The 26,159-nt window shown below is 40.3% G+C and overlaps 2 protein-coding genes across 2 annotated transcripts; both read left to right on the top strand.

Moving 5' to 3' along the window:
- Window positions 1-360: 360 nt before the first annotated feature.
- fgf19 (fibroblast growth factor 19) lies at window positions 361-5,062 on the top strand. Its single transcript, XM_054619048.1, has 3 exons — window positions 361-706; window positions 784-887; window positions 3,937-5,062. The coding sequence occupies exons 1-3, from the start codon at window positions 496-498 to the stop codon at window positions 4,255-4,257; spliced, it is 636 nt and encodes a 211-aa protein (XP_054475023.1). The 5' UTR covers window positions 361-495; the 3' UTR covers window positions 4,258-5,062.
- Window positions 5,063-9,205: 4,143 nt separating this feature from the next.
- Window positions 9,206-26,030, top strand: vps35 (VPS35 retromer complex component). The gene is made up of 17 exons (XM_054609853.1): window positions 9,206-9,306; window positions 10,126-10,224; window positions 11,130-11,226; window positions 12,862-12,985; window positions 15,110-15,292; window positions 16,552-16,771; window positions 18,443-18,526; window positions 18,743-18,852; window positions 19,132-19,228; window positions 20,064-20,212; window positions 20,596-20,803; window positions 21,887-22,042; window positions 22,266-22,388; window positions 22,485-22,664; window positions 22,926-23,165; window positions 24,051-24,194; window positions 24,484-26,030. Exons 1-17 carry the CDS (start codon window positions 9,304-9,306, stop codon window positions 24,661-24,663), a joined length of 2,397 nt encoding a protein of 798 aa, XP_054465828.1. The 5' UTR covers window positions 9,206-9,303; the 3' UTR covers window positions 24,664-26,030.
- Window positions 26,031-26,159: the final 129 nt, after the last annotated feature.

Raw genomic sequence — 26,159 nt, 5'->3', positions numbered from 1 at the left:
CGCATTCGGAACGCAAATCATTGACCAAGCAGCACTTCAAATGAAAGTGTCTGAATTTGGACTCCTCAAACGGATAAAGTCATTGAGTGTAACAATATAATAATATATATAGAATATATGAATGTGTGCCGCATGGAAATGGCTTTTCCTGACGCGTATGACATGTCATGTCATGAGTCCCTATTTTATAGAGAGCCCATAATTAACACCACTATGGATTTGCAGAGTTTCATATAAAGTAGTACTGTCTAGATCATAGACATGACAGGACAGGGGCTCGCGACGGGGCTCGCCCTTGGCCAATGGAGAGCTATGATTCAGTTGGATGTGGTGCAGGGGTGTGTTGTGGTCTGCTTCTGAGAACTGGGTTTGGGAAACAGGGTTATCTGCTGCTGATAAGGGCGATATTTAAAAGACTAGGATGAGATGCACTGGTTCCACTCTGCCGACTGGAGGGAGCGGCGACGCAGCGCGTAAAGAGGAATTTGACGCACCATGCTGCTGCTCGCGGTAACCGTATCCGTTGCCAATGTGTTTTTGGCTTTCGGAGTTTTTTGCATGCCAATATCGGACCAGGACCCCAACATTGACCACAGCTGGGGCCAGTCGGTCCGACTCAAGCACCTGTACGCAGCCAGGTCGGGACTACACCTGCTGATCGGTGAGGATGGACAGATCCACGGCTCCGCGCACCAAACTCCCTACAGTAAGTCAGGCAATTTTTTTTACTGTGATGACTGGGGAGGATTTTTTTTCACACTGATGAACATTTTGAAACTGCAGGCCTCCTGGAGATCAGTCCAGTGGACACTGGCTGTGTTGTCATCAGAGGAGTAGCAGCCGCGCGGTTCCTCTGCATTGAAGGCGATGGGAGACTGTACTCATCGGTAAGGATTTCACATGTATTTATGTCTTACTGTGCATCTGTTGTTCTATTAAAGATATGTAAATAAGTTTAATATGTCAAAAAGTTATTATTCTTCCAAAAATAATTAATATTATATATTTTATATGTATGAAAAGTAACCTGTCAGAGAGAGAATTAAAATATAATGTTGTGTAATAACCACTGCAGAGTGATGATAATTAGGATATATATATATATATACATATTCAAATTATTAACGTACAATCCATGATACAAACTTTTATTTACTCAAAAGATCAAATTCAAATCTCTGAATGGCCAACATGAAATAAAAAAATGAAAATAAATAATCATATGAATATAAACAGTCCATCCATCCATCCATCCATCCATGTATCCGGGGCCGGGTTGCGGGGGCAGCAGGCTAAGGAGGGTCCTCCAGACGTCCTCCTCCACTTTCCAGCTCCTCCTGGGGAACCATTACCAGTTACATATAGAAATGTATCATGAAGTGATTTAATAACTTTTAGCATTAACAATATTGAATAACTTAATATAATGTGACTTTGTCATTCCTATTGTCATAGTGTTACTGGAGTTCAGTTTTGTTTCATAATGCCTTTTGAAAATGAGTTGTTTTCCATTGTGTCATTATTCACTGCTACATTTTTATTTCAGTGTGTCACTTTTCAAGACGAAGTCTAAATTCAGCCACTACTGAGGGCTCAAGTTAGCCAGAGCAACATCTTTAAAAACACATCGCTGCTGAGTTTGTTCTGAATTACCCAGCTGCTGCTCTTTGCTTGGGCTCGTTTGATCGCATCTGTTGCCTTGTTGAGCCAAATAAATGGATTAGGTACTTTTCATGTCGTGCATGGAACTGTATGTTCTGTGCACTTTGTATCCTTTAACATGACACCTAGACTGATCATTTAATATGACTAAAATATAAATGAATCTCACACTTTTACTTATTATTGCTCACTTTTAATCATTGAGTTAAACAATGGGGATCTTGGGTATATTTCACATTTTAAAATTCAAGCAATGCAGCTAGAACAATGCTTTGCTAAAAATAGATGGACAGTAAATTTTCTAAGGATCATCCAGTAAATATTTCTGAAGCTTTTCATATGCTGTTAATCAGCTTCCATGTACAGAAAAACTCTGCATGCCTGTCAGTCATTCATTGAAACAGACGACCAGTTCATCAACCTTTGTCCAGTGCGGTGCAGGGTAGGATGTGTTTGCAAAGTGAAAAACCTGAATGAAAAGACCCAGCAGCAACAACAACCTTGGCCTCTGACTGTCTCTCTGTGGTCAAAGTAAACAGCCGTCGAAGAACTGGCAGCGCCATTGTTGATAAAAAGGGGCCTTTTATCTAAAAAACACCATTCATGAAAACTCTAATGGAAACGGCCATTCTGATGTCTGAGCAACTTTTAAACCTGTATGGATACTATTGAATACAATCAGCCTCACTAGTTTCATATTAATATTACATAACAAAAGCTAGAGTAAAGAGAACTGAAAAAATGCCATTGCAAGAGGGCCAAATACAGGGAAATAAATGATTAAAAAGACAAGTAACAAGTAAAAGTTCATGGTTTGGCTTTAAAAAAAGATTAGGGCCCCAATAACCTGCTAGGGAGCCCTGTGCTAAAACTGAGAGGGGACCCTATTAAGCCCTCATTTCTCAGGTTGTACTCATCCAGTATTCGCAGCTATACCTAAGACATATAACGCACTGTAATACATACACATCCCTTGAAATCAAATTGTAAGAACCAACAACCCCACAAAAGGGACTGTGGGGGTTCCAATCTGTCTTTAGGGAGACCGCTGTTTGTTTCAATTGTGAAACAAGAATATACATAGATTTATTTTTGTCACGTAGCTTGCGTACTTCAGTAACGGCACTTCCGTAGTTATTTCAACCCAAACAACAATCTTTTCCTAAACCTACCCAAGTAGTTTTGTTGACTAAACCTAACCAAGTAGTTTTGTTGACTAAACCTAACCAAGTAGTTTTGTTGACTAAACCTAACAAAGTAGTTTTTTTGAGTAAACCTAACTAAGTAGTTTTGTTGAGTTAACCTAACCAAGTAGTTTTGTTGACTAAACCTAACTAAGTAGTTTTGTTGACTAAACCTAACCAAGTAGTTTTGTTGACGAAACCTAACCAAGTAGTTTTGTTGACTAAACCTAACCAAGTAGTTTCCTGTGAAGATGGAAGTTTATTTTGAAAGGATTGTATGCATGTAAAATTGACAGGTATTACTTGCTTTTGTAAGAAAACGCACAAAAGTGAAGAGTAACTTTACTTAAAATGTCCTACGAACCATTGTGTGAGGATATGTTGCTTTTCTCCCCGCTACTGTGCAATACGTGCTGTTTCAAGAAATTTTAGGGCTGCAACTAGTGGATTAGATGGTGATAATTTTATCAATAATTGTTTAGTTAATAAAACATCATAAGTTGGTTACAAAAAAAAGTCTAAAAAACCATTAGCACCAGCATAAGGAGAGAGGCGTCATTGTGTAGTATAGATCCAAAGTGTGCTAACAGTAGCCAACATTAAAAACTACAGGATATACCAGAGAAAGAATGTGTGATTCCTTCAAAGGTCACATAATGTTGCTTTGAATATTAAAGTACTGTAAAATCGTGTCCCGCAAAAAACAGAGTTCAAAGGTGATTTATTTTTATGAAGTATTTAATATCTCCATTAGCATTTAAGAGAGAAAATCAACAACAATCTAATATATAAAAAAAATACAACCATAGGATTGAAACGGATTACAGCTGCAGTTAATTAACGGGTAAATGGTAAATGGACTGTTCTTGTATTGTGTTTTTCAAGTCTTTCATACACTCAAAGCACTTTAACACAACATATCACCATTCACCCATTCACATACACTCATACACTGATGAAAGGGGCTACCATGCAAGGTGCCACCTTCCCATCAGGTGTTCTGGGGTTATGTCCTCACAGCCAAGCGTAATTTCCAAAAATTGTAGAACATGAATATATCTTCATATTTGGACATGTCCCATTTTCCCAGCACACCTACAGCAGAGACGACTGCACCTTCAGAGAGCAGATCTTGCCAGACGGCTACAACGTCTACGTCTCTGAGGGACACGGAGCTCTGCTCAGTCTGGGAAACTACAGGCAGAGGCTGCAGGGTCGAGACCGGGGCGTACCGGCTCTGGCCCAGTTCCTCCCAAGAACCAGCACCCTGGATCAGGCTTCGTCCCCTGGACTGGAGGTACCTGACCAGCCGCGACAGAGCACAACACAAACAGAAGAGCCTGTGGACTCAATGGACTCGTTCGGAAAGCTCTCTCAGATCATTCACAGTCCCAGCTTCCACAAGAGATGAGACAGGTGAGGCAGGAGACACCAGTAAACGGATGTATCATGAGGTTTCCCATTTGATCTCAGGCCTGAAAAACGTGCTCTCCTCACTGCATGTTGTAGAACCAGGAACTGACTGAATGTTCAGCCAGCCTGCACCAGGAAAAGGTTGCCACGACATCCTTCCAGCTCTGTCCAGTCCCACATGACTGAACAGAATACAAGTGCAGTGTCCTACAGGGTGGAGAATGACACCTGTACTGGTTTGTTTGGAATAAAGACAAGGTAACATGATTGGTGACCAAAGATGAGATATGAGTAGCACCTATAGAAACTTGAAAAAAGGGAAAGAATAGTACACTACTGGCCACAGTGTTTGATTTACAGGTGAGGTGACACATTAAGGAGTACCAACGGGATCAGACATTGTGCATACTTGTTTGCCATCCTACACAACGAGGGGGTTAACACAACAGCAATCTTAGGCCATACTGCCTCAGTGAACTGAGGAAGAGGAAAAAGACTTTGCTACCTGCAGATCAGCATGTTGGTAAAATGACCAGTAGTATAATATTCAGTTAAAAAAATGACTACTTGTCTGACAAAAAGTATTTTTTCTTGTAGTACAGCAGTAAAATTGTATTTATTTGATATTTGAAGGTATAGCTGTTTATCTAAACAGCTCTTATGCTTTATTGAATGCACTGTTTCATTTTCATATGTATGATGTTTGCTGTTACATGTAAAGCCACAATTTGCATTGCTTGAGTTTAATTTGATAGATTTTGTAATAAGGTCTTCTAAGCTGTGTTATAAATACTTGTCACATTGGGATGAACATTGTTTTAAAAATAAATCTACAAACACATAAAATCATGTGCATTTGTTTTCTTAGGATTTTATATGTTCTTAACCCCGAAGCCGGAATGACACCCAAACTCATATAAATGTCAGGTCTACACAAATCCCCATGCAGGAGCAGCAGAGAGTGGCAGGGGAGGTCTGGGGATTGGAAACTAGTGTGATATTTTGGCTTTGACTACGATTTTCTGGATTTCGCATAAACTGGTTTGGGACTGGATTAGGATGGCAACTCAGAAAATGGATGCGCATGATGATATGGATTTTGATTACTGGACCCCAGTGTCTTGTGGGAGAGGAGGACGAAAGAAGGGAGAGAACAGGTGAGGAGAGGTTACCCCGTTTAGGAGGCAAAGTAGTAAAAGAAGCTCGGATTAAAACTGTTCAGTTAACGTAATGACTTGTTTGCAGGAGGACTGTGTGGGAGGAATTTAAATAAATCCTTAAATTCGTAAAGGAAGATAAGTATGTTGGTCTTGGAATTAAAAAGGAAGCTCGATGAGGTGGAAATGACGAGGTTCTCGAGGGATAAAAGAGGCTTTGCTAATTGCTAATTGCAAACAGTGAACAGAGAAAGAGTTGATAGCTCGTGCGTTCTATTAAGTCTCAGGAGCCTGATCTTCCTAAAGGAGGTGAGGTCATATCTCCAGCCCCCTTTTACTTGCTACAATACCATAGGTTTGCACACATAGAAACAGTTTGCAAAGGGAAAAATAGGATCGTTAGGATAATGTGCTGGCTAACAGGGTAACATATGGTGGATGCGAAGTCAGGAAGAGGGCTGTGGAAATCCAAGAGGGTAAAAGCAGTTAATAAAATAAGCTATGCAGAGGTTGTGAAGTGGGTACAAGGGGCAAAGGGGTAGGAATGAAACATCTAACCCTAATCAATTTTTGAGAGCAGAGTCGGGTCAGTCCTTTTTGGGGATAAAAGATGTATTTTAGGAGCATATAAGACTTGAAGGAGATGGGCAGGAGGCCCAGGGGATAGGACCGTCTGAATGTACTACAATGGAACAAGCTTATTAAGAAATGGCGTTTGAAGCATTTACAAAAAACTAGAATAGAAAAAAAACCCGAAATCATATCTTCAGGAAACCTGGCTTAAACCAACATTAGACTTTCTTTTGAAAGGATATGATAGTATTTACAGATATCAAGGGGGGTTAACTGAGGATAGGTGTATAGTATTTGTTAAACAAGAACACAGTTGAGAGATTTGGGGAATGGCACAGGGCTGGAAAATGTGATAATTGAAGTTTGGACAAGAGAAGGAACAATCATAATTGTTAAGTATCTGATTCATGGAGCTAATCCCATCTGTCATTGGGTGAAGGCAGGGTTCACCTGGACAGGTCTCCAGACTATCACAGGGCAGACACACACATATAGACCATTCATGCTCACATCCACACCTACGGGGCAGTTTAGAGTCTTCAATGAACCTAAGCTGCATGTCTTTGGACTGCGGGAGGAAGCCGGAGAACCCGGAGAGAACCCACAATGACACGGGGAGAACATACAAACTCCACACAGAAGGCCGTCCAACCCGGGGGGAAATGAACCCGGGCCCCTCTTGCTGTGAGGCGACAGTGCTAACCACCACACCACCCAATTTAGAAGTATTGGTGATAACAAAATGGAGAGAAAATGTATATTAATGATACTGTTGATAGTTTAAATGATTATTTTTGTCAAGCTATTCTAAAGGCTGCAAAGCAGTCCTTGCAGAAGATGGTAGGTAAGTACAAAAGTAATATTTTACCTTGGTGGACAAAAGAATGTGATGAAGCCCTCAAACCAGGCCCAGCAGCTTTACTCATATTCACTCTCATCAGGGCTTTTTCTCACATCCTCTGTGGATGCTGACGGGGGTCTGGAGGAAGGGCAAGCTTGACAGCTGACTCTATTGAGGAGATCAAAGTGCGCTCCTGCTTCGGCCGGAGACATCCTGGATTGCCTGCCACATATCTTTAGTATTGTTGGTGTTGAGGTCTCTCACTGGTCTGTTTTGAGACCTTCACTTTACCTCCTTGAGGATTTCTGTCTTTCTCTGATTATGCAGAATGCCTGACAACTGGTACAAACGGTGGATTTTTTTAAAAGACAGACGTTTACCAATAACTTGGTGCCTCACATGTGGTGAGCTGTAGCTTGCTCGGGGCCTCTGACAAAAATACAGATGAAGTATACAGGACCAAAAGGTAGCTAATAGTACAGCTTATCTCTGTAACTCCGCTGACGTTACCCAGGGAATCCAAAATGTATTTTTAGTTATTGAAACATTAATATCAATTAATGAAGTTGATGTATCTGATAATCTTCACAACATGGTAACGCAGCTAAAATTACTAAAAAAAACAAATGTAATAAAAACAAAGCAAGATAAATATTGCTCAGAGTAACTATTCCAAACCCCAAGACATTAGCTTTATTGTTTAGAATATGCGACACACATTGCAAATTTCAGACATGATATTTAATTCAGACATTGTTGTAAGATAAACAAGCTAACATTAAGCTTTTGGTCAAGGATTAGTTTAGAATGACAAATGCCATCTTATCTGATGAACTATGGAAGCATACTTTGTAAAGATGTAACTTAAAGCTTGTGCATCACTAGCAACATTTTTCAAATTTGTATTTTTTTTTCAAATTTTGTCTGTGTTAATAAATTTGGCATACATTTTGACAAGGTTATGATTTCTTTTTTTTCAAATTTTGGAGGTTCAACCCGAGCCCCTTAAAATAATAATAATTTTGTATATCCGTAACAACATCACAAATTTGCCTCAGAGGGCTTTACAATCTGTACAGAATATGAGATCCTCCTGTTCTTTTACCCTTGCTTTTGGAAAAGGACAATCATTTTAGTATGAATGGTCTGCATTTGTGTAAGTTAATCTACAGTACCAGACAAAAGTTTGGACACACCTTCTCATTCAATGGTTTTTCTTTATTTTTTTATTTCAATTTTTTTCTAAATTGTAGATTTATATTGAAGACATCCAAACTATGAAGGACCACATATGGAATTATATGGTAAACAAACAAACCAGAATATGTTTTATATTTTAGATTCTTCAAAGTAGTTGAATGAGAAGGTGTGTCCAAACTTTTGACTGGTACTGTATGTATATATATGTATATATGTATGTGTATATATATGTGTATGTATGTATTTATGTGTATATATGTATATATATATGTATGTATGTATGTATGTATGTATGTATGTATGTATGTATGTATGTATGTATGTATGTATGTATGTATGTATGTATGTATACATCCAAACTATGAATGTATTTATGTATATGGAATTATGTGGTAAACAAACAAATGCTCAACAAACCAGAATATGTTTTATATTTTACATTCTTCAAAGTAGTTGAATGAGAAGCTGTGTCCAAACTTTTCATTCAATGTTTTTTCTTTATTTTTTATTTTTTTTTCTACATTGTAGATTAATATTGAAGACATCCAAACTATGAAGGAACAATGGAATTATGTGGTAAAAAACAAATTTCAACAAACCAGAATATGTTTTATATTTTACATTCAAAGTAGTTGAATGAGAAGGTGTGTCCAAACTTTTGACTGGTACTGTATGTATATATATGTATATATGTATGTATGTATATATATATGTATATGTATGTATTTATGTGTATATATGTATATATATATGTATGTATGTATGTATGTATGTATGTATGTATGTACCAGTCATGGTTGTATGTTCTCATTCAATGTTTTTTCTTTATTTTTATTTTTTTCTACATTGTAGATTAATATTGAAGACATCCAAACTATGAAGGAACACATATGGAATTATGTGGTAAACAAACAAATGCTCAACAAACCAGAATATGTTTTATATTTTACATTCTTCAAAGTAGTTGAATGAGAAGCTGTGTCCAAACTTTTGACTGGTACTGTATGTATATATATATATATATATATATATATATAAACATAAAAACACGTGTAAACAATCTTTTTAATAAAACATTTTTAAACATATATATAATGTGTCCTGCTGCTCATATTGTGCTGTTTCTCAGCCTTCATATCTCTGCAGCTTGTAGCAGACTTGGCCCCGCCTGTCCTCTGATGTGGTGGAGGAGTGCGAGTCAGTGAACGCAGCATTAATGTGAGTCACATGACAGGCCAACCTCTCCGGCTCATCTGACACACATCTAATAATCATGGTAAGCGGGTTTACCCCCCAAATCTAGTCCGACTGTTTAGCTTTTGCACGTTTCCCTTTGGCTTACTTGCACGTGTCACTGGGGTCGCTCGTTTAACGTTTGTACCTGAACCGTGCATAGATCAGACTCTGGCCTCGCGCTGCTGGGGAAACGTCAGAATGTTAGCCTAGCCTAGCCAGCTAGCTAGGCTAACATTCTGACATTCCTGCTAGCTAAGTAGCAAACGTTAGGGTGTGTGTTTCACGTTATCCACAATGCATTCATCATTTCAAATGTGCCAGGAAGTGTAAACGTTACAACACAAGTGTGAGAACTGACGTCCTCTCCCGCTAAGCTACATGCTAACTGTTGTGGCCCTGAGCTCAGGATAAGCAGAAGTTGTGTCAGCTGGTTAGCAGGCAGTGCTATGCACATACATACGTACATACACTACTATACCAATGTGTTTTCCGCGCTACGTAAGTGACGTAAGCCAGGGTTACGTTAGAACTGGTTGCGCATGAACTAAACTGACTTAGGCAGCCAGGGTTTGGGGAAAAAATAGGTCCTGTTCGTGTTTTTTTAAATAGGACATGACAAACACTTGACTGCTTTGAATTAGATGAGAGGAAAACAACATGGTGATGTTGTTGAGGTCCTCCCATTGTTCTAGGGTTTTGTCATTTAGTCCAATTTGGAGCCAAGTCAGCTAATACAAAGGTGCCATGGCGTTGCATGACCATACCGCATGTACAATGAAGGCATTCTTGATTATTCAAGTTTGTAATGTATATTGCAATATTCAAATACGTTGTGTGTCTGTTCGCTCTGTATTCCCAGCCCACCACACAGCAGTCTCCCCAGGATGAACAGGAGAAGCTTCTTGATGAGGCTGTGCAGGCTGTCAAGGTCCAGTCGTTCCAGATGAAGCGATGCCTGGTAAGTTGATTTTATAGGTATCATTATTGTTGTTGTTGATAATCGTTTAAAATCCATTGGTTCTCAGGCCTGCGCCTCGCCCACATATCCGTTTTTTTTCCTAAGGAAAACAGAAATCCCTTATCTTATTGCATTCGTATCTTTACCTTGCAAATCAATATTCAAGTCATTCAGCTCGCTGAGAATGCAAAAATGGTCCAAAAGGCAGTAATTCTGTTCTCAGGTTAAAAGAAATTGTGCGATTTTTGCAATTGTGCAGGAAAAAAACCCAATATCCTAATTCAATTCAATTCAGTTTATTTTGTATAGCCCAAAATCACACATTTGCCTCAGAGGGCTTTACAATCTGTACACATGCAACATACTCTGTCCCTGAACCCTCACATCAGCACAGGAAAAACATTAACAGGGAGAAAAAAGGAAGAAACCTATGGGAGAGCGACAGAGGAGGGATCCTTCTCCCAGGATGGACAGAATGCAATAGATGTCATGTGTACAGAATGAACAACATAACAGAGATACAACTCATTCAATGTAATATAATCACAGTAGTAAGCAGAGTAATGAAGGAAACATTAAGAATACTGATAAAAGCAGCAATAACTATAGTAGAATTATAATAATGATATAGGGAATAGTATTAGTAATGTGACTAATAATAATAATCAAAGTAGATACTTATGTGTGTTATGATGGCTACATCCCAAAATGAGCAGAGTATGTAAGTTAAATGCTCAATGCAACACACCCAAAAAGCTATAGATCTATGCCAGCGACCACCTACCGCTTTGTATTGGATGCAGAATTTTGGGATTCAGCTTAATGTCCAAAATTGGAGGGTCATATCTCGTTGTGATTATTTTGATTATTATGTCTGTAGCTTCATTCTGTTGTGCGGTCTGCAGGACAAGAACAAGCTGATGGATGCTCTGAAGCACGCCTCCAACATGCTGGGTGAGCTGAGGACCTCGATGCTTTCTCCAAAGAGCTACTATGAGCTATGTATCCTTTACAGTTCTAAGTTTTGCATGTTGGAACTTGCATTAAGACAAATACAAGGCTATGTAATGATACATTTTTGCATTATAGGCATACTCAATACCACATTTTCATTATTATTTGGAGCAAATGAACGTTTTTCTTTATTTAAATATATTTCCTTACATTGCCAATAGAGTGAGAAGAGGTGGAATTATGTTTTGAGTATCCCTTTTCATTTTCAATAGCGTAATATACATTTTTAAGTAATGCTGCTATGCAAAGATATAGTTAAATAATGTCTCCCTAAGTAGAGAATAAAGACAAACTTTGTGTGTGTTGTCATCTGAGCTTCTCCCTACTTTGTTGACAGCCAGCACCAGTGCTTCTGGTGCATGTTGATGCATGTGAGCGCTTCCCACTGGTAACCTTAAGACTGCCGCTCGGCGTTCATACAGCGGTTACAGCTGCCTTGTCTGTCTGGACCGACACTGTTAGCATTGCCAGGACGTTTGCAGTAGTTGGCACCGTTAGCTCCAATCCCCCGGCACATGCATCGCCATGCTGAGAGCGAATATTTGAGAGAATATTTGTTTAAAAAGGCAGACTACAACACAAATAGAATATGTCTCACCTTCTGATTAACCTTCAACCATGTAGAGAAGTTCAAACAACATTAATTGGTCAGTCCTTGTAGGATATCTGTCCTGACATTTTAGGAGTGGTGAATTGAGAGCTCTTTCAAACGTAAAGCCAATATGTACCAGTTTTCAAGTGTAACTGCAGTTAGTTGTGTTGTGTATTGGGTTCCCAGTGCTGCCAAAACATAGGTGACCTATGCAGTACTGTTCCTAACACATCCTTGATGGAGGACTGAAACGGAAGTTACTGCTCTATTGACATGCTGCAAGAAATGACTATCACCGCCAGCCTGCAGGGAGGTTTTGTGTTTGGTCGTGTTTATGCATCCAGCGTCCATGACTGAGTGAGTGTGCACCTCTGTTTATTTCCACAGCTAATTTCGAATTCTGCTGCAGCAAACTGCACAATAGCTTGGTTGCCCAGTTATGGCTGGACAAAGGACCTCTTTTGCTTGAGGTGACGCATACTTTCTCAGAACACCTTTTTCAGCGTTAACTCTCATTCTCCACCCCCTAACCGGCCTCTGACTCTATTATTGTTTTAGATGCTGTGTTTGGCTTACAGCTAATGGAACGACCAGTACTCATACTGCTGAGTACCTCACGGCTGCTGCTCTGCAGCTCTATCTTATTGTTTCTGGTCGGTGTGTTTTGCTAATAGCTATCAGAACTAGCTAATGGAACTAGCTAATGGAACCAGCTAACAGGACCAGCTAAGGAAACCGGACAGTGTTTTGAGTTTGCCTTTATGTTTTGGTACGCTTGTATGAAGTGTATTATACAACGACTTCGAGCCCATTGCTTATATAATGTTACATTGTCGCTTGTTTTTGAGTTTGAATTAAGTCTGTTTGACGCTGTTTTACAGCACTGGTTGTATTCATTCAATCGCACAATACAGCAGCGGTTGTTGCAGACACACCTGACAGAGATCTGCACTCTACTGAGTGCACCTTTCTAGTTTTTGTGGGTAGATTAATCATGGTGGGTTTGCGCTGGTCCCTAACAGTCTTTTCAGATATGGCTATCTCTGACGAACTCCACTACCTAGAAGTTTATCTGACTGATGAGTTTGCCAAAGGACGCAAGGTGGCAGATCTCTATGAGCTGGTCCAGTATGCAGGCAACATCATTCCCAGACTGTGAGTATCACCTTAAAAGAGAAATGTGTCCAATCAGTGTTGATGGTAAATGTAGTCGATCGAAGCAATATATTCCTCAGTTTGGCTTTATTGAGCGCGAAAGGTGAGTTTCCCTGCTCAGGCATGGAATACCTACAAACTACCTCAGCTTATCTCTCTGGGTAGCTAGCATGGTGTAGCTAGCATGGTTCAATGCTCAAGGAACTTCCTAAACTTCCTAAACCTGTTGTTAGTTCCATTGTGTAAATAACATAGAACTTCCTTGTCTTCGCTTGTATTGCAAAAATAATTACATTTCCAAGCAGATGAAGGCAAATGACCAATGATGCAAGCTGTTTTGTTGTGTTGCCTCAAACAAACAAAAAGATTGCTGAATGAATTTAAGTTGGGCTTTTATTGCGAAAGGTAAAAATGGAAGGAGGCTACGAGGCCTTAGTTTATTTTTAGTTAATTACCTTTCAAACTATAGGCGCACCTGGGCTACACTATGTTTTCGTTGGGAGTCAGTATATTGCGTGCAATGCATTCTGGTACATGTAGGCACTGTCGACACAGCGGGCAATGAGGAACTTATTGCTTCAATGGACAGCATTTACCATCAACACTGATTGGGCATCCACATAGAAGGGATTTTCCATGAACTGAATTTCAATCAAACATAAAGTAGTTTCAAATCGTATTTAGACCTTGTTCTTTTAACACTCTGTACATAATATGCTTTAATACATAGTTTTAAATCATTTCAAATGTGAAAGCGTTTAAATACCGGCATACATTGCACTCTTAAGTATGTTTAATGGGTCTTTTTTTTTTTTTTTTTGTACTTTCTGTACACTAACTAATAATTATTATGAGAGTTGGGTGCTGATTTTACACTTTCATTTCGATCAGTGGCGACTGGTAACTATTTACTGCGGTATTCTGCCGGCACGAGGGGGTTCTGCTTCCACACTAGCAATGTTATTTCAGACCATAAAAAAACGGGCTAAGGCCGCCTGAAATGGTGGTTCTCGGTCCACTTCCCAGTGGACTCTGGTGCAGTTAATTTCTGTCGTGAAAGCAAGCAAACAAACCAACCAAGCATATAGATCCATAAACTGATCCTGAATCTGTTCAGGAAGCCATCTTATTCGTCTGTCAGCCTATTTAAGGCCAACATAGGTCATAAGCTGTAAAAACTGCTGTGCTTGTTTTCGATTCCAGGTACTTTGGCAGTTTATCAACTCCAGTAAAAAGTGTGTGATAGCAATCCCACAGTAATGTGGCTCATGCTTGTGTCCGTGCACTCCTTGGCGTTCACACCAATCATCTGGGAGCTTGCAAAATGCTCTTTGTACAGGACTAAAGGGAATAAATCTGTGTGAGAGAGGCGGGGGAGTCAAATGCGGATAAAGAATTAACAAAAAAAATACCGGTCTAACCCTACCTGTCAGTTTATTGATGCTATGTGCTGATAAAGTACCTGGCTACAAGTGAGCTGTGTATCAGTTACAATTTTCATACTTTGTAAACACTCTGCAAGACAAAAAAAAATAATAATTATGGTGTTTTGGTTGATCACGGGTATTTGTAACTAGAGCAGCAACGGCAATGTTTACAGCAGCGATAAAATAAAAAAAACCTTCTTTTTTTTTCCAAGAATATATATATATATATCCCATTGAGGTTAAAAAAAATTTAAGAGTAAGTTCTGGCAAAGAGAACATCATAAAAAGCCTTGCATGAAAGAACAAACGATAGACTTAATACAAAACAAACAACACAAAACAGCAAAAGAAGAAAAATGTTACATAAAGGAATCGAGCAACAGACAGCACATTACATCAAACAACAAAATGGCAGTGTTCATGTTCAGCCAGTGGTCAAATAGTTCTTAATACTTTTGAGGGGTTTTTTTTGTCTAAATTTGCAAAAAATTTAAAGAAAATGTTTCTACACTTTTTCATTATGGGATATCAAGTGTAGATTGACAGCTACAACACCAAAAAGTGAAGGGGTCTGTGTTAATTCTGAAGTCACCACTTCATACATACTTTTGTTGTGTTTTTGTTGGAGTTTATTCTTAAAAAATATTGGGAAATATTAACTCTAATCGACCATCCTTCCTTTGCCCTCTCTCCCCAGCTACCTGCTGATCACAGTGGGTGTCGTGTACGTTCGCTCCTTCCCCCAGTCTCGTAAGGACATTCTGAAGGACCTGGTGGAGATGTGTCGTGGGGTCCAGCACCCACTCAGGGGCCTCTTCCTCCGAAACTACCTATTGCAGTGCACCCGCAACATTCTGCCAGATGACGGAGAGCCGGCAGAGTAAGACAAGACTTCTTTTATTTTTGCCACTATAGCTTTGAATATGGACGGGAAGTAAGGTGACAGGAAAATCGTGGAGAGATGGGGGGGAGGAGTCTAGAAGGTTTCACTGAAATACAAAAAACATCCAAAGTCTATGAAAATGTAACTGGTGAAAACTTTAAATATTTCCCCCAAAATTTCAAATTTATTGATGGAAATCTAACACGGAAATAATTGAGTGACCTGGTCTTCTCCTCTTTCTTGTTCTGTAAACTCTGTGCTCTCCATGTTTTCCGTGGTGTCGGAGAAACTGACGTAAAGGAAGATGGAGCATTTGTTTGGCAAACTTTTTTTTAACTTTACGCTGTTGCTAACCGTTGTTGCTGCCATTTCAAAGACTGAAACATACATTCCTGTACCATCTACTCATATGCAATCAGCTACATGTTGCACATGTCATCCAAGTCTTTCTACTTACAACAAATGAACAAAATCAGCCCTCTTAAATATACTTAAACCTATTAAAGTAAATCATACTCACTGGCATTGCCAGAAAATGCAGGATGGACAATGATGATGTTGTCACTCTAGTAAATTCATTTTTACCATAATACATTTAAAATGTAATTCTATATCTCACAGGTGTTTGAAGTGGGGTTTGCGTAGACTCTATCCAGTCTATAGTCTGGAGGTGTATTACCTACAGTAGATGGTGGTCTGCACAACCCCAGTTTGGAGAAACGGGCAGGTGTACCGACACAAGAACAAAGCAATGTACCGCTATGGACGGGGGCAGCAGCGAAACATGTATCGGCCACCTTTAAAGGGTCCACCTAAAATCTTTTTTTCTTTTTAAGTGTACGTTATATTTACAATATTTTCACCAATTAATCTTGCCTTCAGACACAATTTCCGCCGGGGGAGTCAACTGAAGGTGAGGCGTATCTATGCTCCCTTCAAAGCCACTGAACTCCTTTGACAAAAACCGTAAGAGCAGTTCTCCATCGGAATATTTCAGAATTTTGCGTAAACTTAAACTGCTACAGACTGCTGTCTACTGTAGCTGACTATGGATAAGTGCCTCGTTCAACCCAACTTCAAAACCACTGGTTGGGTTGATAATAAAGCTTCTCATTTCACTTCTCTAGTGAAAACATTTGATCTTTTCAACCGTACCTGTAGTTTAGATGCCTTGTTTGGCACACATACATGCCACTATGTACCTGAGTCTTTAAACATTTTGACCCTGCTCTAAACATGTAGCCTTTACTCCACAGGGGAACAGAGGAGATGACCGGTGACATCAATGACTCGATCGACTTCGTCCTCCTGAACTTTGCGGAAATGAACAAGTTATGGGTCCGAATGCAGCACCAGGGTCACAGCCGTGACCGAGAGAAGAGAGAAAAGGAGCGACAAGAACTTAGGATTCTGGTCGGAACCAACCTAGTTCGCCTCAGCCAGCTGGAGGGTGTCAACGTGGATAAGTACAAACAGGTGTGTTTCCGTATGGCTGTTGTTTTCTAATAAGATGCATTTTTTTCAAATGGTTTAGGTACGATCATAATTTCAGTTTATAGTGATTTTTTTTATTTAGGACTATAGCTACTTATGCTAAATATGTGTTAGGAGAAGGCCTAAAGTCAGTTGAGTATGATGTTTAGTTTTAGAGGCACTATACGTCACCAGAATCACCTAAAAGTACAGGCCCTGTGGCTCACTGGAGGCCAACTTTGTCAATCTCTCACACGCATATGCATGCACACACACACACACACACACACACACACACACACACACACACACACACACACACACACACACACACACACACAGTGGAAAAGAGCGAACCTTATTCCCTTTACAACGCCAGGCGTCTCTCACTTAGTCGGTTAGAGACCCAGATCTCACTCAGACAAAAAGTCAGAAAACAAGCTTTTTCTCTCTCATGGCAGCGCAATGTCTTAACTCGCAGAGCATCCTTCTTTTTTTTTTTAATTGAAACAAAAAAGGCCCAAAAAAATGTGCAATCATCACATAAAATAAACTGGTGAGCGCTGCATGTTTTCTTAAACACTGTTACATAAACAAAGGTTGGTGTACAGAAGTTAAAGAAGATTCCTCCTGACCTTTTTGTTTTCCTGATCGCTCTGTTATGCGGTCAGTCTGGAAGAGTTTGAACCCTGGAGTGAAGTGTCCCGGATGTGCTAACTAACCCAGCTTTTAGTGAAGCACGGGCAGTGGTTCTTCAGAAGTCTGTGTGTGCTCTGTTGAGAAGCAGCAGCTTGTCCGCCTTGTTGAAGGCCATAAAGCAAAGACTTTCAAATCTGGGGGCCTGGCTTAAAATGCTGAAGTAGGATCTGGGCCCGTCAACATGAGAGTGGACAATATTGTTTAGCTCTCCACCTCATCATATCGGGAGATTGAGTTCCAGAAAATGGAGCTGCCTCAGAACCCAAAGTCCTAAAACGGTGGTCTTTCAGGGGAGGTCACAATAAGCCCAACTGGCTCCAAAGCGACAGCTGTCAGCTCTGCCAATAACAATATTCTATTCTCCCAAATATTTGGTCTCTAGATCAGCATATAAGTTTTTCTATCTATATTTGGTAGATAAATAATAGCAAGAATAATCCAATTTGACAGAATTTTTACAAACATTATGAGCATTGTGTGTCTTGCATCACCTTTTACACTCTTAAATTGCAATTTGTTTCATAGGTGAACCCACCAACTTTGGGTATACCCTATACTAGGGCTGCACTATCTATAGTTTCTGCATTTACATTGCAATGTGCGCATGCATAATATCCTTTATCACTGCCCAAACTCTGTTTTGCTTGCTCTTGCATACCAAACAAGTCTTTTCAGAGAGAGAAAGTTTAAAGTGAGCTGTGAGACCGAGAAAATTAGACAAAAAGAATAAACTAGCAGATCAATTGAATCATGGTGACATGCGTTCAGCTTGGAAAGGGATCAAAACACCAATATAAGCTCTCAATCCGTCCATATAGAGACTAAAAGGGATGACACTCATAACATGTGTTTTTAAGATGGCCTGTGTGTTAATGTGTATGTGATACTGACATACTGTACAATCATTGAGCTGTTAAGGCAATTTGGCATCCGGCTGGTTAAACCGGTTTCCTCTTTGTTTCTCTCTTTCCGCAGATTGTTCTTTCTGGAGTGCTGGAACAGGTTGTGAACTGCAGGGACTCGTTGGCTCAGGAGTATCTAATGGAGTGCATCATTCAGGTAGACACTGAGGATTCCGGAAATCTGACTTTTATCTGACATTGATAAGATGTTGTTCAATGCAATTCTCTAAAAAGTGTGGGGTAAAAGTACTTGTGATTTGGCCGATGGCTGTGGCAGAAGGTTCTACTAGAGTGCACTGCTGGGAGTTAATCATCTTTTTAGAAATGAAGTAGAAGCAAAGTTCCTGAACTTAAAATAGTCTCGTCTTGTAAGGTTTTCCCAGATGAGTTTCACCTTCAAACCCTGAACCCTTTCCTACGTTCGTGCGCTGAGCTCCATCAACATGTCAATGTCAAGAACATCATCATTGCCCTCATTGACAGGTACAGTCTGATTCACTGTAAATGACCAAAGATGATGTAAATATAAACTCACTCAGTCCCAGGAGAAGTCCGTTTGTTTTTCACCGGGGTAGCATACCCGGGTTTTCTGTTTAAAAAAAATAAAAAAATAAAAATATCTGTTTTACCATTTTTAAATATGACGAGGAGCGATTGATACTATAATCTTTAATTGAAAGTTACTTTTTACAGAAAAAATTAATATGACTAGATATATGGTTCATGTGAATGATTTCTTTGTGGGGGGTTTTTTTTTTCCAGACTCGCTCTCTTTGCCCATCGAGAAGATGGCCCTGGCATTCCAGCTGAGATTAAACTGTTTGACATCTTCTCTCAGCAAGTGGCCACCGTCATTCAAGTAGGTTCAATTCATTGTAGCCAGTCTGCAAGACTTCAGTCTGAACTTCATCACATCAGGACTGCATATCTGTATTTTCTCTCTCTACTTTACTTGGATTCCCTGACTCACTTTTCTGTTAAAAAAGTCAGCAGCAAACTGATCAGCAGGGTGTCTGTGGGCCAGATCCATAAAAACTGCGTGTAGATTCACACAGAAATTTTAAACAGAAATATGCATAAATATTATTTTCGTCACTATTCAGGATTAAAAAAAAAAAAGATAATTAACAGGAGATGACTAATAAAAGGCATCACTCATAAACAATTTAAAATTAAGAAAAGCAACTTTTGAAGTAATTTTAAAAAAAATGAACAATGTATAGATCAGTGAAATTGGCAAATTTATATGTACATGCCATGAACACTATTTGTTAAGAGGGAGCTCTTACATGCCATACGCTCCCTGAAGCTCACCAGAGTTTCATGTATTGCTTTTTATTAAAAAGCAATTTATTTATTATTAATGTTTTTAATAAACATTATTTATTAAAAAGTTTTTAAGAAATAATGTAATGTAGAAAGATGTAAAGTAACCCAACAAGATTGTGTTTTACTGATATTACTTTGCGTTGGGTTAGTATTAACTCAATTCATTTTTCTTGTCCAACCCGTCAACATGGATTAAGAAATGGTTCCACACACAAAAAAATGAGCAACATGAGTTTTGTTGCTGTGTGTGTGGGGTGGGGAGGGGGCAGGACATTGACCCTGTAATGGCCATGGTCACCCTCTCCCTCCACCATTGAGCACCACGCTGACGTTTCACTTTCTGTGATCTCATCCTCCTCCTTCAGTCTCGCCAGGACATGCCATCAGAGGACGTGGTCTCTCTACAGGTCTCTCTCATTAACTTAGCCATGAAATGCTACCCTGACCGTGTGGACTATGTAGATAAAGTCCTGGAGAGCACCGTGGAGATATTCAACAAGCTCAACTTGGAACAGTAAGTCCCCCCCAATGTCTTGAAACACTGAGGTTTAGGAAATGCCGTAAATGTCTACGTAACAGTCGAATGAATCCACTTCTCCGTATATACCCTCGGTTTCAGGGTCATGTTTTTGGCGCAGCAGGGATAATAAAAATAAGTAATTTCTTCATATAAAATGTAAATATTAAACAGTGGCTCGATGGCCATAATTCTTACTTTTGATAGTCAAGGCACCCAAATACGGACATATTGTCAATAAGGAAAGAGAACCTCTTTCCCTGTGGGAAGTAAAGCAGAGGGCTTAACTTGCGCAATTTAAATACACTCTTTGCCTAACTTGCTTTCACACTTCTGTGTCTCACTTTCCCCCCGTTCTGTTACTTTCCCCCTCCCCCCAGCATAGCGACCAGCAGTGCCGTGTCAAAGGAACTCACCAGACTGTTGAAGATCCCGGTGGACACCTACAACAACATCCTGACGGTGCTGCAGCTCAAGCACTTCCCGCCGCTCTTCGAGTACTTCGACTACGAGTCGCGCAAGAGCATGAGCTGCTATGTGCTGACCAACACGCTGGACTACAACACCACCATTCTGGCACAGGAACAGGTTGGCTTCTTCACTTACCGCTGTGACCTCCACTAGCACAGTACATTTTTACCGTGGACATAAATTGCCGCTGCACAATTGTCCTGCACAAGTTTTACTCCAACCTCAGATGATTACGTTGTAGGTTTAGACTTTTGAAAGTAGTGTCAGAGTTCAGCCTTTGAAAAGCACCCCCTGCAACACTAGATGGGGTATCGTAAATGATGAGGCTGATCAGATGCCCTGCTTACATTGTGTTTCTAACTGACTGCTTCCTTTTGACTTTGTCATGTAGAGTGATGGAAGGCTAGGTAAACCATGATGGAACTGGACTTAAATTCAGGCAACTTCTTTTTGCCTCATGACTGAATTTGATACGACTGCGGCGCACTAGCCATATTTTACGTTCGATCGTTCCCCGCGATAAGGGATTTCCCCCCCGAAAATGCGGTTCTAAACGGGAGCTGGTTCTAAACGAGTAAAACCCGGAGTTAGCGGTACAGAGAGAACAAAAAAAGATCCAAAGTAAGGCTACATTTAACTCGGGTAGATGCTGAGAACACTTGTTGTCGTTGTTACAAATGCTATAAAACCCTCACATGTAATGGAGATAACGCCAGCGTTTTGGCCAACAAGCAGAATATAAATCTGCAGAAATATACAATTTTCCGACTGTTCCAGCAGTCCATCCTCGTCCCGTGCAGCTAACGTTAGCGATATGAGTAACAGTTTAATAAATGAAAGCTAAACTTAAGCTAATTGTTTATCTGAGAATGTATTTTAAAGATCGTGGAACTTCTTGTGGCGCTTCTCAAGAAAGACTATTTGTTTTACACACAAGAATAATAAACTAATATCAATCCTTTTTCTAAATGAATTGTCGTGAGAGGGAAGTTATTAAAATGAGATCATTTTGTCTTCTTTCCATACCTGAGTGTACTACAGACTACTGCTACTACTGTCAATGCAAGATCTTTGTCCTTTATCTGATTCATGAGTGGTTCATCAGCCAAAAGCAGGCAGGAAACTTATAGAAAAGTACATCAAATAAATAAAAGAAACAACTCTCCTCCCCCCCCCCCCCCCCCCCCCCGGTTTCTCTAGGTGGACGCCATCTTGACCTTGGTATCCACACTGATACAGGACCAGCCTGACCAACCAGCTGATGACCCTGACCCCGAGGACTTTGCTGAGGAGCAGAGCCTTGTGGGTCGTTTCATCCATCTGCTCCACTCTGAAGATCCTGATCAACAATACCTTGTGGGTCCTTTTTCTCAACAGTAAAATGAGCGATGCCATTGAATAAAACGACATGTGTACACATTAAACTGTGACTTCTGTACCATATTTCTGCAGACAATTTTGAAATCATGTTGTAGTGTTTCCTTTTTTTGTAAAAAGACTGTATCCGAGCATTTAAAACACATTTTTTTGATTGACATCTTTGCTGTTGTTAACGTTAACGCTCTTGATTTGTGGTCAGATTCTGAACACAGCCCGGAAACACTTTGGGGCGGGTGGAAACCTAAGGATTCGCTACACCCTCCCTCCCCTGGTGTTCGCTGCCTACCAACTGGCCTTCAGATACAAGGAAAACTCTTCATCGGTGCGCACACCGTAATCTTTTTTCACTACATCACATGTATTTCTATCCAGTTTTTTTTTTTTTTTTTAAATTGGCACAAATTTTGTCTCCCATCAGGATGACAAGTGGGAGAAAAAGTGCCAGAAGATCTTCTCCTTCGCCCACCAGACCATCAGCGCTCTGATCAAGGCGGAGCTCGCCGAGCTGCCTCTGCGACTCTTCCTGCAGGGGGCGCTGGCCGCAGGGGAGATCGGCTTCGAGAACCACGAGACCGTAGCTTACGAGTTCATGTCACAGGTAGGTTTAGTACAACTCTCAGGCCTTTTGAATCTCTTGTCTACACAGGCTCCATCGTAAAAGCAACAGGTCTTTGGTCCTGACCAAATGGACGACCTAAAGATGGTAAACCTTCGTGGCATCTGCCGAAAGAATTCGATTGTTTTAGGCTCTGCGATTTTTAAAATCGTTAAACCTTGAGCTGTTTCCCTTTTTCGCATTCTTCTCTCCCTCCTCGCCCACCAACATCACCTTTTTTGTACTTGTTCTCTTGCTCACCAGGCCTTCTCTCTGTATGAGGATGAGATCAGTGACTCCAAAGCCCAGCTGGCAGCCATCACGTTGATCATCGGTACCTTTGAGCGAATGCGGTGTTTCAGCGAGGAGAACCACGAGCCGCTGAGGACTCAGTGTGCGCTGGCCGCCTCCAAGCTGCTGAAGAAGCCCGACCAGTGCCGAGCCGTCAGCATCTGCGCTCATCTCTTTTGGTCGGGTCGCAGCACCGACAAAAGTGGTGAAGAGGTGTGTTGGAATTTCAAACAAACTTATATCTGTGAAAAACCTTTGCATACATGGAGGTAACGTAATGCGCAGTATACTCCCGAACTAAAGGTTTGTTGATGTTTTGACTTTTACACCAAACGGGGGCTTGCACTTGTGATGGGACCTGCAATTTTCCATTTTTCATTATGCACATGAAGTGATGAATGACACTATTTCCATTTTCAGTTCACTTGTCCGTCTTAAATAAATACTTCACCCATAAGAATGACCATCTGTATATCAAATACTAACTGTGTTTCACACTGTGGATGCCTCCACTATGAACGAAGAAACCAGAAATGGACGCAAACTGAGTAGGTCCTTGATGAGTTGAAGTTAACGGAGGCCAAGTTTAACAGCAGAACTAAAGCGAAACATAAGAATTCCAACCTATTTGAAATTAATCATCTGGACTCGTTGTGTGAGAGTTTGTAAACAGATGTTTGGATATCGTTTTGCTGTTGTTAAATGCGGCTCCCTTTTTACATTGGTTCATCAAGGCTTTTCTCTGTTCACCGTGGAGGCATGCAAGTCAAAGGTTCTAAGCTAACCTTTTTTTTTTTTTTTTTTTTTTTGCATTTAGCCTGTGTTAATACGCCAAATTCAAGTACATATGTTTATTTATTTAAGATAGAAAAAATATTAGAAAGGTGACGGGGAAACGAGAGGAAGAAGTTGGCGGATGATCTGCAACTGAGGTCCCTAGGTGGGCTTGAATCGGTGGACGTACCGGTGACATGGTCAAGGTTCTAAACCCCCTTAGGTTACCAGGACGCCCCCCCCCCCCAAAAAAAAAAGACACATTAGAACTTGAATCTGTTCCCACAACTATCACTGTTAAAGAACTTTATGTTGCATTTTTAGATTCGTGATGGCAAGCGGGTGATGGAATGTTTAAAGAAAGCCCTCAAGATCGCCAACCAGTGTATGGACCCATCGCTGCAAGTCCAGCTCTTCATTGAAATCCTCAACAGATACGTCTGCTTCTACGAGAGGGAAAACGATGCGGTAGGACACCTCAGATGTCTGCATGATTAAGACACCCGTTCCTAGTATTGGTTTGCATGCTCTTAGGTTGCCTGGTTACTGCCGTCACTCTGAGGTAAACCTGGTTCCTGTATTGTTCATTTCTCCTGGCTAGAGCTGTTATCTTGCATCAATACTTTGAACCTTTGCAGCATGTAGACAGTTGTTTCCATTGTGTTCCATGCCATGTGAATGCAGTCAATACAAGCTATTTGAATGTCGCACCACAAACGGGAGCTCTTACACTGTCCCTCGTCCTCCACGCCTCTAGGTGACCGTCGCGGTATTAAACCAGCTTATCCAGAAAATCAGGGAAGATCTTCCCAACCTGGAGGCGAGCGAGGAAACGGAGCAGATCAACAAACACTTCCACAACACACTGGAGCACCTTCGCCTGCAGAGAGAATCCCCTGAGTCTGAGGGCCCCGCCTATGAGGGCCTGGTCCTTTAAAAAAAACGATCGCAGGTTGGAAGGAAGTCTACCCCTTTAGATGTTTCACTATATTATAGAAAAATACAACAGCACACACAGTATCCCATCCTGTAGGCCTGAGATTAAAAAAAAAAAATACATGTCGAGAAGAGCTCAAAGAACTCACTACTTCATTTTATTATTATAATTATTGTTAATGTTTTTCTGCATCATTTCATCTTCACGTTCCCTCACTAGCAGAACTGTATTCTGCGACAGGTTGGAGATGTTCCATTTTTTAAGAAGCGTGTGCCAGCTGCACTGCACTAAGTTTCAGTGTGCGCTTGTGGCAGTCGTGGGGCATTCATATTCCTTTTATGAATTCCTGCCTGACTAATTTGTCTTTAACCTATTATCATTTTATTGTCAACGGTAGACTCACTAGCTGACATAGGTGTATCACCTCTCTTCACATCCATATGGAAAGTGCGTATTAGAGAGTTCTATAACGGCTACAGAATCTTACTAGTGGTGTTACAGCTGTATCGCGAGCTGGCTTCCATCCCTTAATAATCATCTATAACTCTGCTGTTCTTTAGGGATTGGGTTTGTCGCAAGCTTTTAAGAGGTTGGTGACCAACCAAAACTGAAGACCAGACAAATTGAAGCGTAAGCAAAGTTTGGCCCTAAAAGGAAAAAGGTGCAAACAATGTTGTTCCCATCAAAAAACGGATGGATGTCAATTCAGTTTATAATTGTGTAGAATTTTGCATGATCCTTAATTCCTCTGCCATTCTGTGCTGCAATGAAATTACAAATTATTCCAAAAAAACCTCACTAATTGACATGTTTTTCCTCATACTTGCGCTGTTTTCTTTTTTTTTTTTTTTTTTTTTTATAAAATCAGTTCTGTCTCTCCATCCTTCTATGGACTCCATAGTTCATGAATTAGTTTATTTCTGGACTTGTCGCCAGTGGATTGACACATTCAGAACTGCAGCATGTGTTGTGCATGCTTTAGTTTGCTTGTACTATAAGGCCTTCAGTTCACCAACTACAATGTCAAACTTTTTCATCATTTTTTTGTTGATCAATGAAATCCCGTTGCTTGGTGAGACTGTTGTTTCGGATTAATCTGTGGTGGGGGGGGTGGGGGGTGGAGTGATTTCTCAGGATTGTATGCTAGTTAACAAGTCGCCATGCTGAGTACCATACGATGTACATGTGTGCTGCAGCAACTGACAACTGTGTCTCCTAATGTCTCCTATTCGCTATTATTGTTGATCTGTTATTGACCAATTTCTTTTCCCCCTTTTTAAATCTGTGTACACCTACTTGTAAATCAAATAAAGATTAAATAGCAATTATCATTGTCATTTGCTGAAATAAAATTGATATTAACAATACATATTTGCACATATTTTTTTTGCTAATTTTACAATTACATTCAGCTCACCAACACTTGACCTCCATGGCAAAATGAAACTGCACCTCTGCTTAGTGCAACGATGCCTCAAGCGGTTCAGGAGCTTGGC

Source organism: Anoplopoma fimbria, chromosome 2 (genome assembly GCF_027596085.1).
Source record: "Anoplopoma fimbria isolate UVic2021 breed Golden Eagle Sablefish chromosome 2, Afim_UVic_2022, whole genome shotgun sequence".
Lineage (NCBI taxonomy): Eukaryota > Metazoa > Chordata > Actinopteri > Perciformes > Anoplopomatidae > Anoplopoma > Anoplopoma fimbria.
Note: the sequence above shows the minus strand (reverse complement) of the source record. Positions and strands in the feature narration are given on the sequence as shown.

What these genes read in the sequence shown, in the direction of transcription:
- fgf19 (XM_054619048.1), top strand. Translation starts at nt 496, where the DNA reads ATGCTGCTGCTCGCGGTAACCGTATCCGTTGCCAATGTGTTTTTGGCT. An exon ending in CGCGCACCAAACTCCCTACA is followed by an intron (nt 707 to 783) that starts GTAAGTCAGGCA and finishes TTGAAACTGCAG; the next exon opens with GCCTCCTGGAGATCAGTCCA. An exon ending in ATGGGAGACTGTACTCATCG is followed by an intron (nt 888 to 3,936) that starts GTAAGGATTTCA and finishes CCATTTTCCCAG; the next exon opens with CACACCTACAGCAGAGACGA.
- vps35 (XM_054609853.1), top strand. An exon ending in ACAAGGAAAACTCTTCATCG is followed by an intron (nt 22,389 to 22,484) that starts GTGCGCACACCG and finishes GTCTCCCATCAG; the next exon opens with GATGACAAGTGGGAGAAAAA. An exon ending in CCGACAAAAGTGGTGAAGAG is followed by an intron (nt 23,166 to 24,050) that starts GTGTGTTGGAAT and finishes TTGCATTTTTAG; the next exon opens with ATTCGTGATGGCAAGCGGGT.